Genomic DNA, 22,571 nt, shown 5'->3' with positions numbered 1-22,571 from the left:
CTTCCTGACTGAGGTGAGCCAGGCCTGGTGGCCAAGAGACTGGCTGGGGGTTGCTGTTGTAGCCTCCAGGTGAGAGACCGGGACAGGGTATGGGAGTACCGGAAGACAGCAGCAGGGTTTTCTGCAGGTTTAGAAAGGGATAGAACATTCATAGAGGGAGGTCTCGAGGTGAACACCCCAAGATGAGAACCGTGAGCCCACTGGCCAGGTGGAGAAGATCAGGGTAAATGGAGAGGGGGGCTTGGCCAAGCCCCACTGGATGGTCCCTTAAATCGGACCCAGGAGGAGCCGTGAGCCCAGGCCTGGGTGCCCAGCCCAAAATGGCACAGCCTGGGTCAGCATTGGGGAAGTTAGCAGACTTCTCAGCCTCACTTGTCACCGACTGGACAGCGTGGGTGACACTAGGTGCCCCGGGACAGTTAGGAGCGCTAGAGAAGTTCATCTCTGGCGATGGCTGATCGTTGTGCCTGGCACATGGTCAGTGTTGATAAATGTTAGCTTAAAAATAAGACAAAGGGTTTGGAGCAGGAAGTGGTGATTGCAGATGATGACAGACTTTGGGAAGTCTGTTAGGAGTCTGGGGATGAGCTTCGGGAGGAACTTTCCCCAGGGAAGTCCGCGTTGGAGAGAAAGGCAGGCCTCTTACAGGAAATGCGGCAGGAGTTCCAGCCCCCAGCCTGGGCTGCTATGGGCTAGAGAAAGGGGAGCCCCAGGGAGGAGCCCACGATGCCACTGAGGTTTCGGGTCTGGGAGAGCCAGGCAAAGGCTGTGCCGATAATAGAAATGGGGAAGTCGGGGGGCGGGGCTGGCTAGTCAGGGTCTGTGCTGTGCACTGTGCTGGGGTTGGCCAAGCTCGGGCTAATGCCAGGAGGCTGCCCCCTGGGAAGGGCTCACGGGCCGGCTGCATAGCAGGTAAGTCAGCAGACAAGTCTCAGAGCCCTTGTGAGGCCCCCTGGACTGGGAGAAGTTTCGAGAGGGGGCGATACTTGAGTTCACTTCAGAAGGTGGCATTGAAGTGGGCCCGGCCAAGGGGGAACACGACTGGTGTCCGGCGCTTCCTTTGTTTGCCCCCCACATCTGCCCTCGGTCTCTCTCCTCCAAGGAGAGCAGTGAGCAACAGACTGCGGAGAGCGCAGGAGGATGAGTTTGAGGCATTTTTCCCCCCAGCCCCCTGCAAAATGAGTCTCCATGGGTTGGTTGCGTTTCTCTACTGAAGGCCACAGTTTCTGTCTTTCAGTCTCTTCTGGGTTCCAACTGCTTCCTCCTCTGAGTCCTGCAGGCCTGGGGGGTGATAACGGTCCTAGCCCAGGGGCTCTGCACCTCCCCTTGTTGCTCCTCCAAATCCTGCCTACACCCTTGAAAACGGTTCCCTTCTGAGCTCTCCTCAGTGGCCCAGCTGGTGTCCCAGCCAGGGTCCAGAACTGGGACCAAATAAATAACATGGCTCAAGGTGTCTCCACCTAAATATATTGGAAAGTCTCCAGTTCCCTCCTACACTCTTGTTTTTGTTTTTGTTACCACATATTTTTTTAAATCGTGGTAAAATACACATAATGCAAAAATTTACCATCGCAACTGTTTTTAAGTGTACAATTCCGTGGCATTATGCACCGTTCAACCACAGAACTGAATTCACCTTATAAAACTGGAATTCTAACGCCCATGCCACCCTCCCCCCCAGCCTTTGGCAGCCACCATTTTGCTTTCTGTCTCTATGAGTTTGACTACTTTATATAAGCGGAATCATACATGTGGTATTTTGGTTTTTTCTGACTGGCTTGTTTCTCTGAGCATAGTGTCCCCAAGGTTCATCCGTGTCGTGCCATGTATCACATTTCTTTCCTTTTTAAGGCGGACTCATATTCCACTGGAGTCATATACCACATTTGGTTTATACATTCATCCATCAGTAGATACTTGGGTTACTTCTGTCTTTTGGCTATGGTGAATAATGCTGCTAAGAACATGGAGGTAAAGTATCTTTTTGAGACTCTGCTTTCAGTTATTGGGGAATATACCCAGAAGTGGGCTTACCACATATGATAATTCTATTTTTTTTGTTTTTTGAGGAACTGCCATACTGTTTTCCATAGCGGGTGCACCATTTTGCATTCCCAGCAATAGTACACAAGCGTTCCAGTTTCTCCACATCCTCACCAACACTTGTTATTTTGTGTTTGTTGTTGTTGTTGTGTATAGTAGCCATCCTGATGGGTTGGATGTGGTATCTCATTGTGGTTTTAATTTCCATTTCCCTAATGATTAGTCATGTGTTACAGCTTTTCATGTACTTATTGGCCATGTGTATATCTTCTTTGGAGAAATGTCTGTTCAGGTTCTTCGTCCATTTTAAATCACGTTTGCTTTTGTTGAGTTGTAGGAGTTCTTTATACATTCTGGATATTAACCCTTTCTTCGTCCTCCCAGGCTGCCGTAACAAAATACCACAGACTAAGTGGCTTAAACCACAGACATTTATTTCTCACAGTTAGGGAGACTGGGAAGTCCAAGACCAGGGTGCTGGCTGATTGAGTTCTTTCTGAGGACTCTTTCCTGGCTCACAGATGGTGGCCTTCTTACTGTGTCCTCATAAGACCTCTCGTTGGTTTCAAGGCCACCAATCCTATCAAATTAGGATCCCACCCTTATGACCTCATTTAATTTTAATTTATCTCCTAAAAGCCCTGTCTCCAAATACAATAACACTGGGGGCTAGAGTTTCAACAAACAAATAAGGGGGCTGTGGGGGACACCGTTCATTCAGTCCATAGCAGACCCCTTACCAGATAAATGACTTGCAGGTATCTTCTCCCATTCCATGAATTGGTTTTGTGCTCCATTGATTGTGTCCTTTGATGCACAAAGGTCTTTAATTTTGATGTAGTCCAATTTATCTGTTTTTTTTCTTTTGTTGCCTGTGCTTTGGGTATCATATCCAAGAATCCATTGCCAAAGCCAGTACCACAAAGCTTTTTCCCTGTTTTCTTCTAAGCGTTTTATAATTTTAATGCTTGCATGTAGGTCTTTGATGCACTTTTGAGTTAACTTTCGTTTATGGCGCAAGGTAAGGATCCGTATTCGTTCTTTTGAATGTGGATATCAAGTTTTCCCAGTACCATTTGTTGAAAAGACTGCCCTTCCCTATTGAATGGTCCTGGCACTGCATTCTAGTTTTTATTCTTTGTTACCCTTCGATAGCTCTTTTTAAAACTATTTCTATAGAAAGAGCTCTTGAAGTATTTCATTTCCATCTCCTTTTCTCCTGCCTTGGCTCATGCACTTTTAATTCTTTGATGTGAAGCCACATTATAGGTAAGGAAATAACTACTAATTAGTGGCCATCCACTGCTTGGGATGTTGCCTTCTTGGTTCAGCTTTGGAGATAGCAGGATGGCCCCGGGCAGTGATTCTGAGCTCTTGCTGGTCTTAATATAGCTCCCAGATTATAGCCTCTTTCTCGGGTCTGCGTTTCATATTCAGTGACCCCCCAACTCTGTTTCGTATCCCAGATTACACCCTATTTGCTAAGGATCTCTGCCTTGTGGCAGCATTTCATGGTTTCTACAAGTTCTTACTTCATTTTTGAAGGGGATTGTTTATTTGTTTTTCAGGTTTGAGATGGTGTGGTTAGTGTTGTACAAATGTTCTTTTCTGTTTAGCTTTTGTTTTATCACTTCTTGTTTCTTGTTTCCTTTAAATGACTTCTGCTAATGAGATAAATTTTAGTTTGTCATTTTTCTTCTGATATCGAGTGGAGATCTGTTCTTTTGCTTATTTCCCGGGAAGGAATCTAAGGCGAATGGGATGAGTTCTCATCTAAAGACCACAGGAAATAATAAACTTGGAAGAGTTTCCTGTGGCCTCCAGCTGAAGCCTGGGATTCCCTCAGCTGCTCCCAAAAGAGATTCGCAGCGTTAACGTTCCAGTGTTGGATGGGAAATGAATCAGGTGCCTGTCTAAGAACTAGCATCCACGGACTCTTGTTCTTCCTCTAGATCTGAGTTTCTTAACCTTGACTGCTGACATTTAGGCTAGACACTTCTTCATTATCGGGGCCGCCCTTTGGATTGTACGATGTCTGGCAGCATCTCCAGGTCTACCCAGTAGCACACCCCAAGTTGTGACAACCAACACTGTATCCATACACTGCCAAAGGCCCCCGGTGGCAGAACCACCCAGGCCAGTTTGAGACCTACTGTAGAGGAGGTCAAGAGCAAACTCAGCACATGCTCCGAAAAGCTCAAGCCAGATATTTTCAGCATGTTCACTTATGTTCTGTTTCCTGCCGAGTCCCCTGGTGATTGAGCTATGTGAACATTCATATTTTGTTAGTTCTCAGACTTGAATGCCTTAGCTTTCCGCTTCCTGGTGCTTATTGTACTTGTAGTCAAGACCTCAGTGCCTCTCCCACTCCCAGACCCTCATTATTTCACGATCGTCCAGAATGGGTTCCCTGTCGACCTTCTGTTCTCTTGCCTTAAAAAGGTCATAAATCTGAGGCCCCCCCCCAAACAACCCTTCCAACACAGGTTCCGAGGGCAGCGATGAAGGAGCAGAGGAACGTGCTTCGAGGAGGCAAGAGACATGTGCATGGGCTCTGATGTTCCCCCGGGACCAGACACCTAATTGTATTCCTAAAATAGCTGTTACCATTGCCCTCCCTCCTCCCCTCCCTACCTCTCTCTCATTTCTTTTCTACTTTATGCCATATAATTTATGAGTTACGGTTTAAATATAAGTCTTACTCTCTTCTGGAAAGAAAAGAAGCTTGGTAGGAAAATAAAATGTTTGGACTGCCTTTGCTGTATCCCAAAGATTTTGAATAGTTGTGTTTTCATTTTCATTTGTTTCCATGAATTTTTTAAATTCTTCTTTAATTTCCTGGTTGACCCATTTATTCTTTAGTAGGATGCTCTCTAGCCTCCATGTATTTGAGTTCTTTCCGACTTTCCTCTTGTGATTGGGTTCTAGTTTCAAAGCATTGTGGTCTGAAAATATGCAGAGAATGATCCCAATCTTTTGGTACCAGTTGAGACCTGATTTGTGACCTAGGATGTGATCTATTCTGGAGAACGTTCCATGGGCACTAGAGAAGAATGTGTATTCTGTTGCTTTGGGATGGAATGTTCCGAATATGTCTGTGAAGTCCATGTGGTCCAGTGTGTCATTTAAAGTCTTTATTTCCTTGTTGATCTTTTGCTTAGATGATCTGTCCATTTCAGTGAGGGGGGTGTTAAAGTCCCCCACTATTATTGTATTGTTGTCGATGTGTTTCTTTGCTTTTGTTATTAATTGGCTTATATAATGGGCTGCTCCCATGTTAGGGGTATAGATATTTACAATTGTTAGATCTTCTTGTCGGATAGACCCTTTAAGTAGGATATAGTGTCCTTCCTCATCTCTTATTACAGTCTTTGGTTTAAAATCTAATTTGTCTGATATAAGGATTGCCACCCCAGCCTTCTTTTGGTGTCCATTAGCATGGTAAATGGTTTTCCACCCCTTCACTTTCAATCTGGGGGTGTCTTTGTCTAAAATGAGTCACTTCCAGACAGCATATCGATGGGTCTTGTTTTTTAATCCAATCTGATACCCTGTGTCTTTTGATTGGGGCATTTAGCCCATTTACATTCAGGGTAACTGTTGAAAGATATGAATTTAGTGCCATTGTATTGCCTGTAAGGTGACTGTTACTGTATATTGTCTGTGTTCCCTTCTGGTCTATGTTGCTTTTAGGCTCTCTCTTTGCCTAGAGGACCCCTTTCTATATTTCTTGTTGGGCTGGTTTTGTGTTTGCAAATTCCTTTAGTTTTTGTTTGTTCTGGAAGCTTTTTATCTCTCCTTCTATTTACAATGACAGCCTAGCTGGATATTCTTGGCTGCATATTTTTCTCATTTAGTGCTCTGAATATATCTTGACATTTGCAACGATGTGGATGGAACTGGAGGGTGTTATGCTGAGTGAAATAAGTCAATCAGAGAAAGACATGTATCATATGACCTCACTGATATAAGGAATTCTTAATCTCAGGAAACAAACTGAGGGTTGCTGGAGTGGTGGGGCGTGGGAGGGATGGGGTGGCTGGGTGATAGACATTGGGGAGGGTATGTGCTATGGTGAGCACTGTGAATTGTGCAAGACTGTTGAATTACAGATCTGTATCTCTGAAACAAATAATACCAATATATTTTAAAAAAAAAAAAGTAGAAGAGGAGAGCGGGAGGGGAAGAATGAAGGGGGGGAAATCGGAGGGGGAGACGAACCATGAGAGACGATGAACACTGAAAAACAAACTGAGGGTTCTAGAGGGGAGAGAGGTGGGAGGATGGGTTGGCCTGGTGATGGGTATTGGGTAGGGCACGTTCTGCATGGAGCACTGGGTGTTATACGCAAACAATGAATCATGGAACACCGCATCAAAAACTAATGATGTAATGTATGGTGATTAACATAACATAATAATAAAAAAAAGAATATAGTCAGTGGTATTTTGATAATGTTTAATAATAATTTATTAATGGTAATTTAATGAAACAGATGGTAGCTACACTTGCATAAGTGTATAGAGTTGTCAAATCGCTCTGCTGTACACCTGAAACTAATGTAACACTGTGTCAAATATACCTCAATAAAAAAACTTAAGAAATTAAAAAAAAATGTTTGGAAAATTTTAAAAAGATACCCCTGGGAAGGCCCTCTTCCCGCCCGTAGGGGGGGGGTGGGTTCCTGGATCTGGTTGTAATTCCTTCATCAGCTTGATCCTTTGAGATGGTTTAGGAGGATTTGCAGAAATCAAGGAATTAACAATACAAATCTTTTTTTTTTTTAATTTCTTGTACTTGGCCAGAGCCCATCTATTTATTTTCTGTTACTAACTCACATCCACAAGGAAATTATTATTCACCCAGTATTCACACCTGTGTCCTCAGTGGCTAGGCTGTATTAAGGTTGGGGCCGATTCTCAGGATGGGAATGTGTCGGCTCTCAGTGTTTATTTTCTTCTCTACTCCCCTTCTTTCATGTTTCCGCAAGAAAATACGCTGCTCTGTTTACAGAAGGAGCCCTTTCCTTCAATCGGGTATGTCTGGCTCCTGCCACTGAAATTGGTCTAATGGGTCCGCTGCTGTGTATTGTTGAGATTATGAAGCAGAGCAGCCCTCCAGTGAACACAGTGAACAGTGTTTGTAGGAAAGGCAGCTAATATTGGTTGAGTGCCTTTTATGTGCCTGGCCCTCAGTATCCATGTTTTCTTTCCATCTGCACTGATAACTCCACTTTATTGGGTGAAGATGTTGAGAATCATGATGTTGGAAAAGCATGCCCGAGTTCACACAGCAAACAGTGATGCTGCGTTTGGAGCAGGAGCGTTGGATCCAAAAGCCTTCCTGCTCTCCCAGGGGAGCAAAGACAATTCACAGAGGCCTTATCCATCCCTGGTGTGTAAGGGCCAATGACAGCTGGGCTTGAATCCTAGCTCCATCATAAACTCTGTGATTTGGGCAAGTCGCTTATCCCTCCTGAGCCAAAGTTTCCCCATCAGTAAAGTGGAGGTGATACTTACTTACCTTCTAGGGTTATGGTGAGGATTTACCCATGAGGAGCTCTTAGCAGGGCCTTGCCAGGCGCAGAGGAGCATAGCGTAGTTGCTCTCACACACTGTAATGATCTGGTTCCCTGTGTCAGAAGTGGGGTGCATGAAAGTCTGCAGCAATCTGGGAGTGGAGCCTATGGGCACCAGCTCCCCTTCCGGCCGGAGGACTTCCTGGAAGTGGGTAGAGGGCTGGGCCAAAGCCAGCCAAGCACTGCCGATGGACAGCTCTGCGCGTCAACCTTTCCGGTCTGTTCCAGAAGAGCCCAGAGCCGGGTATGGGCAGAGCAAGGGAAAAGAGTCAGTCTCCAGACAACTTGGAGAACACCGGCAAGGCACTGGCCCAGGCTGGAGGTGAGGGCTGGGGCGAAGTTTAGTAATGTCCTAAGCCATGAGAAGGGAGAGCAGGGCGCAAAGCTAGCGCTGGGTCTGACTGGAGTGTTTTCCTCACACACCAGCTCTCATCCTCTCACCCACCCCTGGGAAGCTGCACTGATCCTGCGGAGCCCGATACTGCTCCAGGCGTCCCATCCCTACCTACCTATAGGGTTCTCTTCTGGGTGCACATGAGTGGGACATTAATTATCTCATTTCTGTGTATTTCAAATTTGGAAAGAAGGTGGCATTTGAAGGGAAGACTCTGGCTGGGTGATGGGTCCAAAATAGAAGGCTTGGTCTGGGAAAAATGATAGGAAAAGAAGAGTGGAGGGAGCCAAGAAAGGGCTAGCACGGCAAACAGGAGGGGTCCAGATGAGACACGCTCTCTGGTAATAATTTGACTGGGTTCAGAAGTTTCTAGGAGGAATAAAGAAAGGGGGAATGATGCAAGTGAAGTAACCCTGAGACTTTTGCCTCAGGGCAAGTAACTCATCAGTCTTTGAAAAAGGGCTGAACATTTTCCAGGTGCACTACCCAGAAGATTTGTTGGCCAGACTTGTTGCCAGAGGTTAAGAGAGGAGTTTAGATCTTGAGTTTTGACCGAGAATCACCTTGGTCTTGGGCAGAATCACCTTATGTTTTCATAAAGTAAGGCCTGTGATAGTCATTTCGAACCAGTTATAATCATAACGTATAGGGATGCCTTGATTAAACATATTTTATTTGCGTCATCTTCATAAAGACAGACTGACGTGTTCCGGGCTGATTCTGTAGTAACTGGTAAAAGTAATCAGTCATGCTCTTCAAGAATTGCTCAGGCCATGTCGGCTCATTTCTGTTAGGAGTCCCAATAAGATGAGTTACTGTGTAGTTGCCAATCTAGGAATGCTCTCGTTGTTGCCATGGAAACCAGCATTAAGCATCGCAGGTCAAGAAAGAAAAGAAAAATAATTGGTGCTAAACCTCAGTAAAATACACAAGAAGTACCACGGAATTAAAAAAAAAAAAATCAGCGGGGCCCCTGGGTGGCTCAGTCGTTGGGCACCTCCCTTCGGCTCAGGTCATGGTCCCAGGGTCCTGGGATCCGAGCCCCGAACCGGGTTCCCTGCCCGGGGGAAGCCTGCTTCTCCCTCTCTCACTTCCCCCTGCTTGTGTTCCCTCTCTCGCTGTGTCTCTCTCTGTCAAATAAATAAAATAAAATCTTTAAAAAAAAAAGTCATCACGATATCCGGCACCAAGCTGAGGCTAATCAGGTTCAGCACTAAATCATAGAACTGAAATCATGGAGATACTTTTTCAGAAACACTGGCGAAAACACACGGCAAAGTCTTCATATACATATCTTCACCTGTAGCCACGTCCCCATAGCTGCAGGTGGATTCTTGGACAGGTGTCACCGCCAGTGAATCACTGGAAGCAGGAATAGGAGCTGGCTGGTCCTGGCTGAGAAGCACGGTCAGTCGGGATTGGTGTCTTCCAGACAGGAACAGAAGAGGTCACAGCCTGAGCTAGGCTGAGGAGGCGGCCTCTTGTTTTTCGGATAGGTGGCTGGTGCCATCTACCCGGATGCGGGGAGGCTCTGGAGAGGGGGCCCAGAGCTGCTTGGCACCAGCTAGGACCCCTCCCTCGGGGACAGTTCATTAGACCTCCAGGTTCTATGAGCGTGGCCCCTGGAATTAGCTGTCTGTCACCTACTGGGTGTTTTTTTAAAAGTGCATTTTTCTGGTTTGTTTCTTTGAAGGGATGCGGCATTACCTGGGGTTTTAGTATTCTGTGCCACACCCTTGGTCATTGGAATACACAACGGCAGGGGCAGGGCTGGAGCTGAATGAGCCCCTAGAGAGCATTTACTCCTGTGTTGTTGTGTTACTGATAGAAGAAAACAGGCTTGGAGAGGTCGGGAGAGGGCAGGCCACTCCTCACTCAGGAATGAGAACCCTGACTGCTGATGGCAAGCCTCAGGCTGCCTTCCACACCTCTGTCTGCAGGCTCTCCCCTCTGACCTTTAACTGCAGCTTGCTCCTTAGCACAGACTTCTTTCATAAAACAGTTTAGTTGGGGCGGGGCCGGGGGGGTAACTCTGCCATACAATGTCAGGTCCGGCCAATTAAAATATGCTCCATTCATTTTTAAATGATACCCATTTTTACTTGAAAGAAGGAAAAAGCTATGCTTCCGTGAAATCCAATTTTCAAGTAATTCATTTAGATCCATTTGAAAATTAGGTAGGTTGTGCCCTTGTCAACCCCGAAGCTGCAAGGCTTATGGACACAGAATGTCTTGACTCAAGCTGCCCTGTTTTAGGGGGATATGTATTTAGCCTATGGCCATATAGTATAATAGCAGAGCATAATAATGGTATGTATTATACCATATACTAATACAGTAATACCCTGAACAAGAAGGAGCCGACATTTGGCTGAAAAGTAATGTCAGAGCATCAATTATATCGCAGGTAAGTTTCACTAGTTTGGTAAAAGCCTACATGAATTGTACAAAGTAGCCTTCACGCGAAGGTGTCAGCTCCAGAGAATACTCACCGAGCAGGCCAAAGAGAAACCTTCGATCTCTGTGATAACCGTGGGAACGTGGAGATGGGGGGAGAGCTCTGTGATGTTGCTCAGCATGTTCAAGCTGTGGACACACGTTTCTCTTTTCGGTCTTGTGCAGAAAGACGGACTCACTAGGACAAACATGAGGAGTGCAGCCAAACCCTGGAATCCGGTCATCAAAGCGGGCAGCCATGGGACAGACCGTGCACGGCCCCTCCCTGCGGCCCCTTCAGGCATGAAGAGTTCGAAATCTTCCACCTCGCTGGCTTTTGAGTCCCGGCTCAGCAAGGTACAGACCGAGACACCCAGCACCCATGTGCTGGGTGCCCCCGGGAGCCCCGGGCGGGAGGACTGAAGAGGGCAGTAAGCAAGACTAGCAAGGTCAAGGTCAGGTCAAGGTCAGGAAGGAGGCTCCCTGGAGGGTCCCAGGAGAACCAGCCCATCCTGACCCAAAGGAAGAGAGCAAAGGCGGGGAGCAGGGGTGCTCTGGGCCTGAGAAAGGAAATGTGCAACATGTTTAACAGAGAAATTAGATTCCCCTGCCCTGAATGACGTAGACTCTCCCTTTAGAGTTTTGCCCCAGCACCCTAGCAGATGGGGGTCAAGATCACCAGTGATCTCCCCAGTCCTGATCATGGAGTTGTCAATGCTCCATCTCGTCCTCCTTGCCCGTCAGTAGCGTTAACATGATTGATGATGCCCTCCGTCTGGGAGTACCTTCTCTCCGTTGTCTCCTCCTTCCCTGGCGGCACCTCGGGGTCTCCATTGCTGGCTCCTGTTCATCCTCTGGGTTTCTAATGTCAGGTGGGCCCAGGGTGCAGTTTGGGGGGGTCTCACCTCGTTTCTAGCTGCTGTGTCACCCCCAAAGCCTCCCTTACTATCCTGAGAGGAGATTCAGAGATCGTATAACCCGCCTACACACGTACTCTTAAAAAATCAATATAACATCCTAACTATAAAAGAAAAAGAAGAGGCAATTCGTGTTTAATTAAATAACCTGTATCTGCCTCTGCATGTGCTTGAGCGTGACTGCTGACAGACCTAAGGTGCTCCTTGGAGCATCATGGATGGGGCAGCTGTGTAGGAAGTACGTTGTTTTTCCATGTAAAACCAAGGGATGCTCAAGGCTCAGATAATGACAAAAAGGTGCTCCCCCTCTGTGAATGTCTGCAGAACGTGTGAGAGTTCTGTGGGATATGGGACAACGTTGTGTGCAAGATTGCCACGTGTGTTGTAGGATGTCTGGGTTCCCCATCTTCCCACCCATTAAATACAAGTAGCACCTCCAATCAGGGGGCTGACTAAACATGCCCCCCCCCAAATTTCCAACATGCTCCCTGAGTGAGGGTCAGCACTGGCCACGTTGAGAACAGTTGTTCTAGGCGTTAGTGTCTGTTCTCGTGAATTTTAATACTACAGTTGACACTTGAACATGGGTTTGAACTGCATGTTTTCTATGAACAGTACTGTAAGTGTATTTTCTTAACATTTTCTTGTCTCTAGCTTACTTTACTATAAGAATACGATATGTAATACGGGGATCACATACAAACTAGGTGTTAATCGACTGTGTATATTACCCGTAAGCCTTCTGGTCAATAGTAGGCTATGAATAAAGTTTTGGGTGAGTCAATAGTCATTCATGATTTTTGACTGCATTTTTGACCCCTAACCCCTGTGCTGTTCAAGGGTCGACTGTACATGTGGATGACATACGAATTTGCATCTCCATCCAGGAGCCCTCCAGCTGTTTTTGTGACATCACCACTTAGATGTCTAAAAGGCACCTACAGGGGCGCCTGGGTGGCTCAGTCGGTTACAGGTCCGACTCTTGGTTTCAGCTCAGGTCATGAGCTCGGGGTCGTGAGATCGAGTCCCGTGTCAGGCTCTTTGCTCAGCATAGAATCTGCTTGAGCTTCTCTCTCCTTTATGCATGCTATTGCTCTCTCTTTCTCTCTCTCTTTCTAAAATTAATAAATAAATCTTTAAAAAAAAATAAAAGTAAGTAAAAGGCACCTAGAATGTAACATGTCCAAAGCAGACTCCTTCCCCTCCACCTCCCGCGCCCCCGTGAATCTTGCCCTTTGAGCAACTTCACCCTCTTAGTGGTTCAGGCCATTCCGCATCTGGGGCCCTGCTTTCCTCACATGCCACAGGCCATCAGCAAAATGCCATCCCTTCTGCCTTCAAGATCGACGTCAAGCCAACTGCCTCTGCCTCCCTTGGGACCCCCTGGCTCATGCCACCCCTTCCTTGCACGGCCTACCTGAACCATCCCTGTGCTTTTGTCTTTGCACCCCACAGTCCGTTCTCAGTGGAAACCAGAGTGGTCCTTTCAACACTTACGTCCCATCGCGTCTCGGGGCTCCCCATTTCACTCGGGCTGAAAAGCAAAATCCTTGATATAGCCAGTGATGCCCTGGAGATCCCATTCCCTCTCAGATGTCCTTGCCCTCCCCTCTGCTCTACCTCCCTCCTCCCGGGCTCCAGCCACATGCTCTTCTGGTGCCCAGTGGCACTGCCCCTCCATGAGCTATATGCACCCCTGCAGCAGCCTGTTTGCCGTTCCTCTGCCTGGAGCATTCCTCCCCCTGCCCCCAGCCCTGCACCTCTGCCAGTTCTTCTTTAAGTCTATGCTCAAATGTCACCTGATCAGATACCACCCCTGAGCACTCACCGGAAGGTGCCCCTTGGGCCCCCGTACACCCTCCTTGCCCTGCTTCATCTTCCTTCTTAGCTCTTACTCCCATTGCACACACCTGCTTGGGCAGCGTCTGTCTCACAACGAATAGAACAGGAGCCCCATGAGGGCAGGGACTGTGTGCTCTTTTGTTTCTTGCACAGCTCTGCCCCTCACGCTTAGGAAAGCACCTGTTCCCTGGCGGGCACTCCATATTTATGAAATGCCCAAGGACGCCAGCTCTTCTGGGAGTGGTAGTATGATGGAATGCTTGAATAAGGAAGAGCATGGTCTTGGGGTGGGTCAGACCAGGCTGAGTTGGGGTCCTGCCTCGACCACTTTCTAGCTGTGAAACCTCAGGCAAGCTACGTCGTTGTCCTGAGTTCTGAGATGAAGATAATACCTTATTTGCCGTGGGGAGTAAATGCGGACAAAATGTCCTACACATAATTTTGTTTATCATTCTATTACCCTGGACTTGCCCATTATTTCCATGGTTTTTATTTTTATTATCTTTGACCCATAGCATATTTGGGAGACTTTTTTTTTTTTTAAAGATTTTATTTATTTATTTGAGAGCGAGCACAAGCAGGGGGGAGCAGCAGAGGGAGAGGGAGAAGAAGCAGACTCCCTGCTGAGCAGGGAGCCCGACGCGGGACTCGATGCCAGGACCCTGGGACCATGACCTGAGCCAAAGGCAGACGCTTAACATACTGAGCCACCTGGGCGCCTCAGGGAGACATTTTTAATATAGATTTTAAATTAATACATATACTTCAGACCATTAGAGCTTCTGGAATCTATCAAAATGTTTTTTTAAAGCAGTGTTTAATAAAAAAGATCTGAAGCTCAGGTGGATTTCCTAAGGACAATGAAATGGTGGCTGCTTCTGCCTGATAGGTAAACATTTTTGGAAACTTGTTCCACGGGGAAAATGTCAGGGGAAAAGCAAATATCCATGTTGTCATCTCTGATGCTTGGGGTCTCCAGGACTTAACTCTATAAAAGAGAAAGCGTTTGAGGGAAGGGGTAGCAGAAGGAGCCGTACCAAGCCTATGCCTTTCTAGCCCTCATTGTGTCTCTGCGTTTTGACCATTCTCCCCTTCCCGCCTGTAGCCACGGGTAAAGGATCTGTTTCCCTCCATAGTTTACTATGGAAATGGCAAGTGCACAGAGATGTTGAATGACAGTGACACCCATACACCAGCCACCTGGATGGTACAGTTGCCATCTTTACTATACTTGTTTTATAGTAAGTGGATACATATGGGATGGATAGCTATATTTGAGCTAGTCACAAATAGGAAAACTGAAACAAAGCCACCAAAGTGAGATGAAATGCCCTACTTCGAGTACTGGCCACAGCTGCAGGAGCAGTGTAAGAACCGGGTGAGGGGTGAGGAGCCCAGATGGTCCGGAGGATGTTGCTGTAGGTCTTCCGTGGGCTGCTCAAGCCCAGTGCGGGAAAGGAAAGCCCTGGGTGCTCTGATGTGGACAGGCCACTTCATTCTGGCCATTAATAAGGCCCACGGCTACGAGTCAGGATCCCCTTCATTGCAAATGGCGAAGCAGTGGCTTGAGGAGCTTCAGCAGAAAAGAAGTGGATCGCGCAGATCCTAGGTTCCCATGTCACTGGGGGTAGAACAGAGGTGCAAGACTGGAGCTCAGAGAGGCCGGCACCAGGAACCAGAACATGCCAGAACACTTTCTCTGTTGCTCATCCCTGCTCCTTCGCCTCTTGACGTCTGTTCTCCTGCGGCTTGTATTTACAAAGCATGGCTGCCAGCCTCCTCGCGCACCCCACATCCTTTGGAAGACCTGGCTGCTTTCCTTACTTGCAATTACCGCCTTTGCTTACTTCTCATTTGTTAAAAAAAAAAAAAAAAATCAAACAACAAGCAAAAAACTGGGAAAGGTCTCTGCTTGGCTAAGCATGAGTCATACACTGACCCTGGCCAATCTCCTGTGGCTAGGGGGGGCCAGAGCCCCCCACCCTCAGAAAGCAGGGTAGTTTAGGCATGTTCTGCATGAGGCTTGGGGACCCAGTCTTACGTAATCATTCTCCAGGAGTACTCCTTACCTGTGCTGCTTGATACGCTAGCCACTGGTCACGGGTGGCAGCTGAGCCCTTGAAATATCAAAATTATATGTGCCTTAAGGGCGCCTAGGTGGCTCAGTCGTTGAGCGTCTGCCTTCAGCTCAGGTCATGATCCTGGGGTCCTGGGATCGAGCCCCATGTCGGGCTCCCTGCTCCGCGGGAAGCCTGCTTCTCCCTCTCCCACTCCCCCTGCTTGTGTTCCCTCTCTTGCTGTCTCTCTCTCTCTCTCTCTCTCTCTGTTAACAAATAAATAAAATCTTCAAAAAAAAAAATGTGCCTTAAGTGTGAAATACACACCCGATTGTGACGAGTCAGTGCCAAAAAAATGTAAAATGCCTCATTAATATATTTTACACTAATAATATTTTGAATGTGTTAAGAAAATACATTTTTATTTAAATGTTTTATTGAAAATTTAATATTTACAATCACTATTTATATTTTTCTCTTGTAATTTTAATTTAAAATCTTAAAAAATTTTTTATTACCACATAATGTATTGTTTCAAGGGTACAGGTCTGTGATTCAACAGTCTTACACAATTCACAGCGCTCACCATAGCACATACTCTCCCCAGTGTCCATCACCCAGCCACCCCATCCCTCCCACCCCCCTCCACTCCAGCAACCCTCAGTTTTTTTCCTGAGATTAAGAGTCTCATAGTTTGTCTCCTTCTCTGGTTTCATCTTGTTTCATTTTTCCTTCCCTTCCCCGATGATCGTCTGTCTTGTTTCTCAAACTCCTCATATCAGTGAGATCATATGATAATTGTCTTTCTCTGACTGACTTATTTCACTTAGCATAATAGTTCCATCCACGTTGTTGCAAATGGCAGGATTTTGGGGTTTTTTTGATGGCTGCATAATATTCCATTGTATATATATACCACATCTTCTTTATCTATTCATCTGTTGATGGACATCTTGGCTCTTTCCATAGTTTGGCTACTGTGGACATTGCTGCTATAAACATTGGGGTGCACGTACCCCTTCGGATCACCACATTTGTATCTTTGGGGTAAACACGCAGTAGTGCAATTGCTGGGTCGTACGGTAGCTCTATTTTCAACTTTTTGAGGAACCTCCATACTGTTGTCCAGAGTGGCTGCACCATAAGAAAATATATTCTTAACGTTAATTTTTCCTTCCCTCTCACTTCGTTAATGTGGCCACTAGACATACACGGCTGGTGTTATATTTCCATCGACAGTGCTGTGCTAAACCATTGGTTCTCAGAGTGTGGTTCCCAGGTCAGCAGCAGCATCAGCAGCACCAACTGGGAACCAGTTAGAAATGCAGATTCTCAGGCCTTGCTCCAGACCATGGGAATCCGAAACTTGGGGCTGGCATGGGGGGCAGATTGGGAGCTGGGGTGCAGGCAGCAGTCTGCATGTTAACAAGCCCTCCAAGGATTCTCATGCACCCCCCGAGTTCGACAGCCACTGCTCCAATCATAACCTGGTTTCTACCTTTGAAGATGGGATTAGGTTACGTGTGATTTTAGAGAGCTTCAGATTCCAACCCCCCCCCATCTTTGTGGAATCCAGAGGAATTTCTTAGTTACATTAATCTGTGAGCTATTTAAACTTTTTCCCTTTGTAAGCTTTCATGTGCAGGTGCTCAGCAGCTTAAATATCAGTGAAAGCATTATTGAAAATGCTTATTAAACATATCAAAGTAACACCTGAAGTGCATACCTGCCCAGTGATCATCTGTAACAAACCAGAAACCTCAAGCGGTGCCCAAGTCGCATTCAGGGACCAGCAAACAAAGCCCAAAGCGCAGCCGTGAACAGAGACAGACCAAGAATTACTAAGACTCGTAGCTTTCCGTGTCTGACGTTGATGTCGCCGCCGAAACAGAGCGAAAGAGGAAGGAGTTTGCTGCAGAGGAAAAGAAGGACCAGCTTTTAGTCTGTATGTGCTGCCTCCTGGGGGAGCTTCTGAGCAATAAGTCCTCAGATGGGATTGCTTGTGGAAGGTGCCCCCCTGTAAATGCCTTGCTGCCTCCCAAACTCCCCACACTGCGCGGGAAGGAGATAGCCTGCTGCTGGCCCATAACACATCTGGGGTGTCCTTCTGCCTGGAACGGGCAGGATCACATTTCTTTATAACACAGAGTGGGACCACGAAGGGCTAAGTCTCCCACTGCTTGCTGACTCCGGTCCTCTGTGGCTTCCGCCTGTCATCTCACCAAGGACCAAGGACCAAGGACCGGGCTCTTAGGGAAACGGGGGAGTGGGAGGAGCAAGTTCGCCCCCTGTGGGCCACGCCCAGGGGACGGAGCCTGGAGGTGGGTGGGAGCTGTGGGTGGGATTGCAGGAGGCAGTTTCAGTGGTGGGAGGAGGGAGGGGGGAGGGCCGGGGTTGCCCTCTCATTTGTTGGATTCCTCCCATTCTGGTTTGCAGACCGAACCTTTGCTCTCCCGGCCTTTTGCTGTGGAGTTTGATTATTCCACACTCCGCGTCAGACTTACTGATTTTCGTTCCGTCCGAGAATCAGATAGAGGTCAGCAGAACCAAGTGCATATCATTTGCATTGCTGCGTTAGAAATTTCCCTTAACTGCAAGGATTTCCCTTTTACATTTGACGTGTTGTGCACGGAATTTTCAAAATCTAAAATCAGAACTGATTTTCTCTGGGGACCCACGGAGGCATCTGGGCATGCTTGTAGGCAGAGCAAATAAATTTGTTTTTTTGTTTTTCTATTGAGAAAAAGTTGCTGGCATCATGAACTCTTGTCATTTAGTACTAAACACATATTTCACTGGTGACCTGACATAATTTGAGAGGCTGGACAAACTGGGTGCAGGGACCCTTGTTACTCTGAGACAAGAGGTAGAGAAACAGTGATGGGGCCCCTGTAGGAAGGGCGGTTGAGTGACTTCGAGGGACTTCTCCATGACCAAAGTGCCTTGTTTAGTCTTGTTGTTAAACTAGGGGTCTGTACTATTGGCCAGAAAATACAGTTCTGCTCACTTCTAGGGACTGGAAGTGCATGCAAATCATCGTTTTGATATTAGCTATTTGTTTTTAAAGTGAATAATTTGTTTAAAGACGTTGACCAGAATTTCTGGGCTAATATTAAGACTTTTGCCATCTTCCCCCTTTTAGAAAGTGGGCTACGGGAAGTTACTCTTTCATGAGTAGAGAGAGTCTCACTTCGGACTTATGGAGGTGGATGGTGGTGATGGTTGCACAACCATGGGAATGTATTTAATGCCACCAAATTGTACACTTAAAATGGCAATTTTTATGCATATTTTATCACAATAAAAAATTTTATGAAAGAACAATGGGGAGGAAAGGAAAAAGGTAGACTAGCATTTGCAGGGGCGGAACCAGGGCTTTGCCCAAATTACAACCCACCCCTCATTTTCCTTTTTCATCCTGCTTTCTCCAGATGTCAGATCTTTTTGGGATGGCTCCGGGCATCTGCCTGGCTCCAGCCTTCTAGTACTATGCCTCTTCAGAAATATTCTTTCCAGAAGACTTACCATGGTTGAGAAAATATATTTGCAGTGTTTCTCATTAACCCTGAATGTAATTTACCAGAGCCAGAACTGTGAGCTCATTGAGGGGCTCCCCGCTCTTAGACTTTAATTCCTTTCAACAAATGTTTGTTATGCTGATTTGGGGACAGGGAAGAGGTTTCTTCTGCTTTCTTTCTGTCCTCCATTAGCGGTGTTCTTCTGGCCTCCCGAAGGTGCCTCTCTTCCCTCTGAACATGTTGTCTGTGTGAGATCATATGCAGAGTGCCTGGTGTGGAGCACATGGTACAAATTCAGATCATTTCTATCTTTTCCTTCTACTCCCTCCATATATATGTGCTTGTATATATATGTATGTATACATATATACACACATACATCTCTAACTGAGATACGTATTTTTAAGCTGTTTTTTGTTGTCCTTGAATTTTTTGTGCATTACCCTACCTTGCTTTTTGTGCATCTCACAGTTCTTTCTTTATCGGCTCCCATCTTTAAAAAACAAAAAGAGGAAAGCAGGTTTAAAAAAAAAAAAACTCATTATTTGAAGTGTGACATGATGGGTAATATTCATAATCTCATAATATTCTTTGAAACCGTAGTGGAAGATCATACTTGGACCTGTATATGATAGACACAGGTTTGTCTGGGTTTGCATTTTTCCACTGCACATGATCGTGCTCGCCCAAGTGACTTTACTTCATCTTAACCACTGGGCAGGTGGTACCGCTCAGTGTTTTCTTGGTTTATAGCACCCCTTACTGATAATGTATGTTTTCGTCCTCTGTCTTTCCCTCTACCTCTTAGCTCAAGAGGGCCAGTAGTGAGGACATGCTCAACAAACCAGGAAGTACCGCCGCTTCCGGGGTGGTTCGACTGAAAAAGACTTCGACAGCTGGAGCCATCTCTGAGCTTGCTGAGAGCCGCCTGAGGAGCAACCCAGGTAGGAAGGACCCAGGTGGGAAGACCCCAGGTGGGGGGGCCCCAGGTGGGCCCCAGGCAGGAAGACCCCAGGTGGGAAGGACTCAGGCAGGAGGAACCTAAGCAAGCCATTCATCTTGGCGATATGAAAAACCTTCCATGATTCCTGCATCCCTCCCCTCATCAGATGTGTGTTACTGGCCCTCACTCTGGGCCCAGACGGGGGTTTAGGCAACAATGTCCCCGCCCACGGGGACGTTACATCTAGTGAGGAGACAGACAAGAAACAACAGGTAATGAAGAAGACTGTGGCTCCCTCTGTCCCTGCAGCAGTCCATCTGTCATCACGTGTGTGAAAGGCACTGTACCTTCTGGGGCTGTCTTGGTGTGAGGTGCGTTAGATGAGTGAATGAAGCGGGGAGGCCTCTCGAAGACTTAGGTGTATGACATCCTTCCTGGATCCTCTGGAAAACTGGAAAAACCCTCTGAGTCACTTAGGTGGTGGTGGCCACGGGAACCCGCGAACTTTCTGTTTCCCTGGTTTTCTGAGTATCAGAAAAAAGGTTTTTTCACCATCATATTTGAGTTCAGAGCACGGGAAGCATCAGAAATGTATTTAATTTTCTTTGGGCGCACATATATAAGAGAGCTGAGATTTCCATGGTCCAGCTGTTATAATGCAGATCTCCGTGCATTGCTAAATTGTCTAAGATGGGGAAACAGCTGAAATATGTCATTATTAATGTATAATGGAGGTTGAACAGTAGTATACTTATGATTTTTGCATTCTGCATAAAATACCACAACCCAGATTAGCTTTCCAAGGTGTATTTTAATTTACTCAGTTTTCAAAAAGTTGAATCTACAAAGAGTATATATGACTTTTTTTGGGGGGGGATGTAAGGGCCTCATATTTCTATACAATGGTTATACTATTTGAAGGACTGGTTTCGTACTAAATGCAGACATTTGGTTTTAAAAAATACAACAAGTAAAAGTACAACTTCTTTTTATCATGCCAGCCTAAACATTAATTCCAAAAGTTAACAACACACTGCTAAAAAAAATAACAGAATCCTCTCACTCTCAAATATTGAGGTAAAAATGTGGGATCGAAATATTAGCAAGTGGAATTCAACGAGAAATTAAAAGAATAATAGTGTAGATCACAACCAACTGGATTTATGCTCTCCAAGAATGTGTTAGTATTTAGAAATTCAGGAATATAATCTATTTACAACATTAATAGACCAAAGGAGAACCATTGGTCATCTCCATAGAGATGGAAGACGTGTTTGGCAAAATTAGCAATCTTTCAGATATAAAAACAAACTTTTGGTATACTATAAATGTATGGATACTTCTCTGGTGGGATTAAAATATATGTATCTCAAGCCAAAGCTGGAACTGTCCTCAAGGGTGAAATCCTGGAAGTATTCCCATTAAAGTCAAGAATGATTCAACATTGCCTCATTACCACTGCCATCTAAGTTTTTCTGCAAGTATTAGCCAAGGCAGTGAGACAGAAGATCTCCAGCTACAGAAATATCAGAAATGAGGAAACAAAATGATGATTTTCTGCAGAGGATAACATTGTACTTGAGAAAAATGCTTAGAATTTCCTGAAAATTGTATCATTAGAAAAAACTTAGAATGTCCTGCAAATCTATGAGATACAATAGGAATTTAGCATGTTGTTGGTTATAGAATTTCAAATATAAATAGCTTTCTTATCAATGACTGGTTAGAAGAGACAAATAACACAAGAAATGATCCTCTTTATAAAGGAATGTAAAAGGTAAAATACCTAGGAATAAACTTAATATTACAAGAGCCTACTTTTTTAAATTTTTTTAAAAGATTTTATTTATTTATTTGACAGAGAAAGACACAGCAAGAGAGGGAACACAAGCAGGGGGAGCGGGAGAGGGAGAAGCAGGCTTCCCGCCGAGCAGGGAGCCTGATGTGGGGCTCGATCGCAGGACCCTGGGATCACGACCTGAGCTGAAGGCAGACGCTTTATGACTGAGCCACCCAGGTGCCCCTAGCCTACATTTTTTTTTTTTAAATCTTAAAACTCTTTTGAAGGACATAAAAGACGTAAATAAGAAGAAGGATACACATCGTTCTTGAATAGGAAGGTCAAATATAATAAAGATTGAATTTAATAAGTATAATATCTTAACGATAATAACATTGTCTAAATTATTCTATGAATTCATTTTCATCCCAATTAAGATATCAGTGGGAATTGACTGGGAGCGCAAACACTGGTAAAATGGTAACTGTGTTTATCCAAAACAGTGGTTCTCAATGGGGGCCTTTTGCCCTCCACCCTAACCCAAGGAACAACCAGCAATGTCTACAGATATTTTTGTCATTATTAGGGGGCTGCTGTTGACATCTTGTGGGCAGAGGTCAGGGATTCTGCTAAACATCCTACGACGCATAGAACAGCCCCCACAATAAAGAATTATCCGGCCCAAAATGTTAATAGTGCCTCTGTTGATAAGCCCTGATCTAGAAGACTAAATATTCCAGAATAACCAGAAAAATCTCTAAAACACAGTAATCAAGGGACTAAGTTTAAGCATCTTGGAACTGGAGAATAGATATGCAATTCAGTGGAACAGTGGAGAAAGTCCAGGTTACACCTAAGGTAGTATATATATAGGATAGAATGGGATAAAAGTGGCATTTTATATCAAGCTAGATAATTCATTGGAAAATAATGACTGATTGGGTCTTTAGGAAAAAATAAAGCTGGATCCTGATCTCATTCCTGTCATCAAAATAAATTCCAAGTGGATGAGAGAGTTCAATCTTAAAAGGCGAAACCATGAACGTGCAAAGAGAAAACCTCA

At 45.6% G+C, this 22,571-nt stretch overlaps 1 protein-coding gene across 6 annotated transcripts in view; it reads left to right on the top strand.

The window, feature by feature from the left end:
- Positions 1 to 22,571, top strand: part of SPECC1 (sperm antigen with calponin homology and coiled-coil domains 1) — a 270,576-nt gene that overhangs the window by 69,723 nt on the left and 178,282 nt on the right. For 5 of the 6 annotated variants that reach the window (XM_073881771.1, XM_025864041.2, XM_025864042.2 and 2 more), the window contains 2 exons: positions 10,638 to 10,808; positions 19,594 to 19,729. In XM_073881771.1, coding sequence (XP_073737872.1) covers positions 10,662 to 10,808; positions 19,594 to 19,729 — 283 coding nt within the window. In that variant the 5' untranslated portion in view covers positions 10,638 to 10,661. Of the gene's footprint in view, positions 1 to 806; positions 913 to 10,637; positions 10,809 to 19,593; positions 19,730 to 22,571 lie in introns of those variants that run through there. The other variant, XM_073881772.1, reaches the window with a different exon arrangement.

The sequence above is a fragment of the Callorhinus ursinus genome, unplaced genomic scaffold (genome assembly GCF_003265705.2).
Source record: "Callorhinus ursinus isolate GAN/ISIS: 27379988/994484 unplaced genomic scaffold, GSC_fseal_2.0 scaffold43, whole genome shotgun sequence".
NCBI lineage: Eukaryota > Metazoa > Chordata > Mammalia > Carnivora > Otariidae > Callorhinus > Callorhinus ursinus.
Note: the sequence above shows the minus strand (reverse complement) of the source record. Positions and strands in the feature narration are given on the sequence as shown.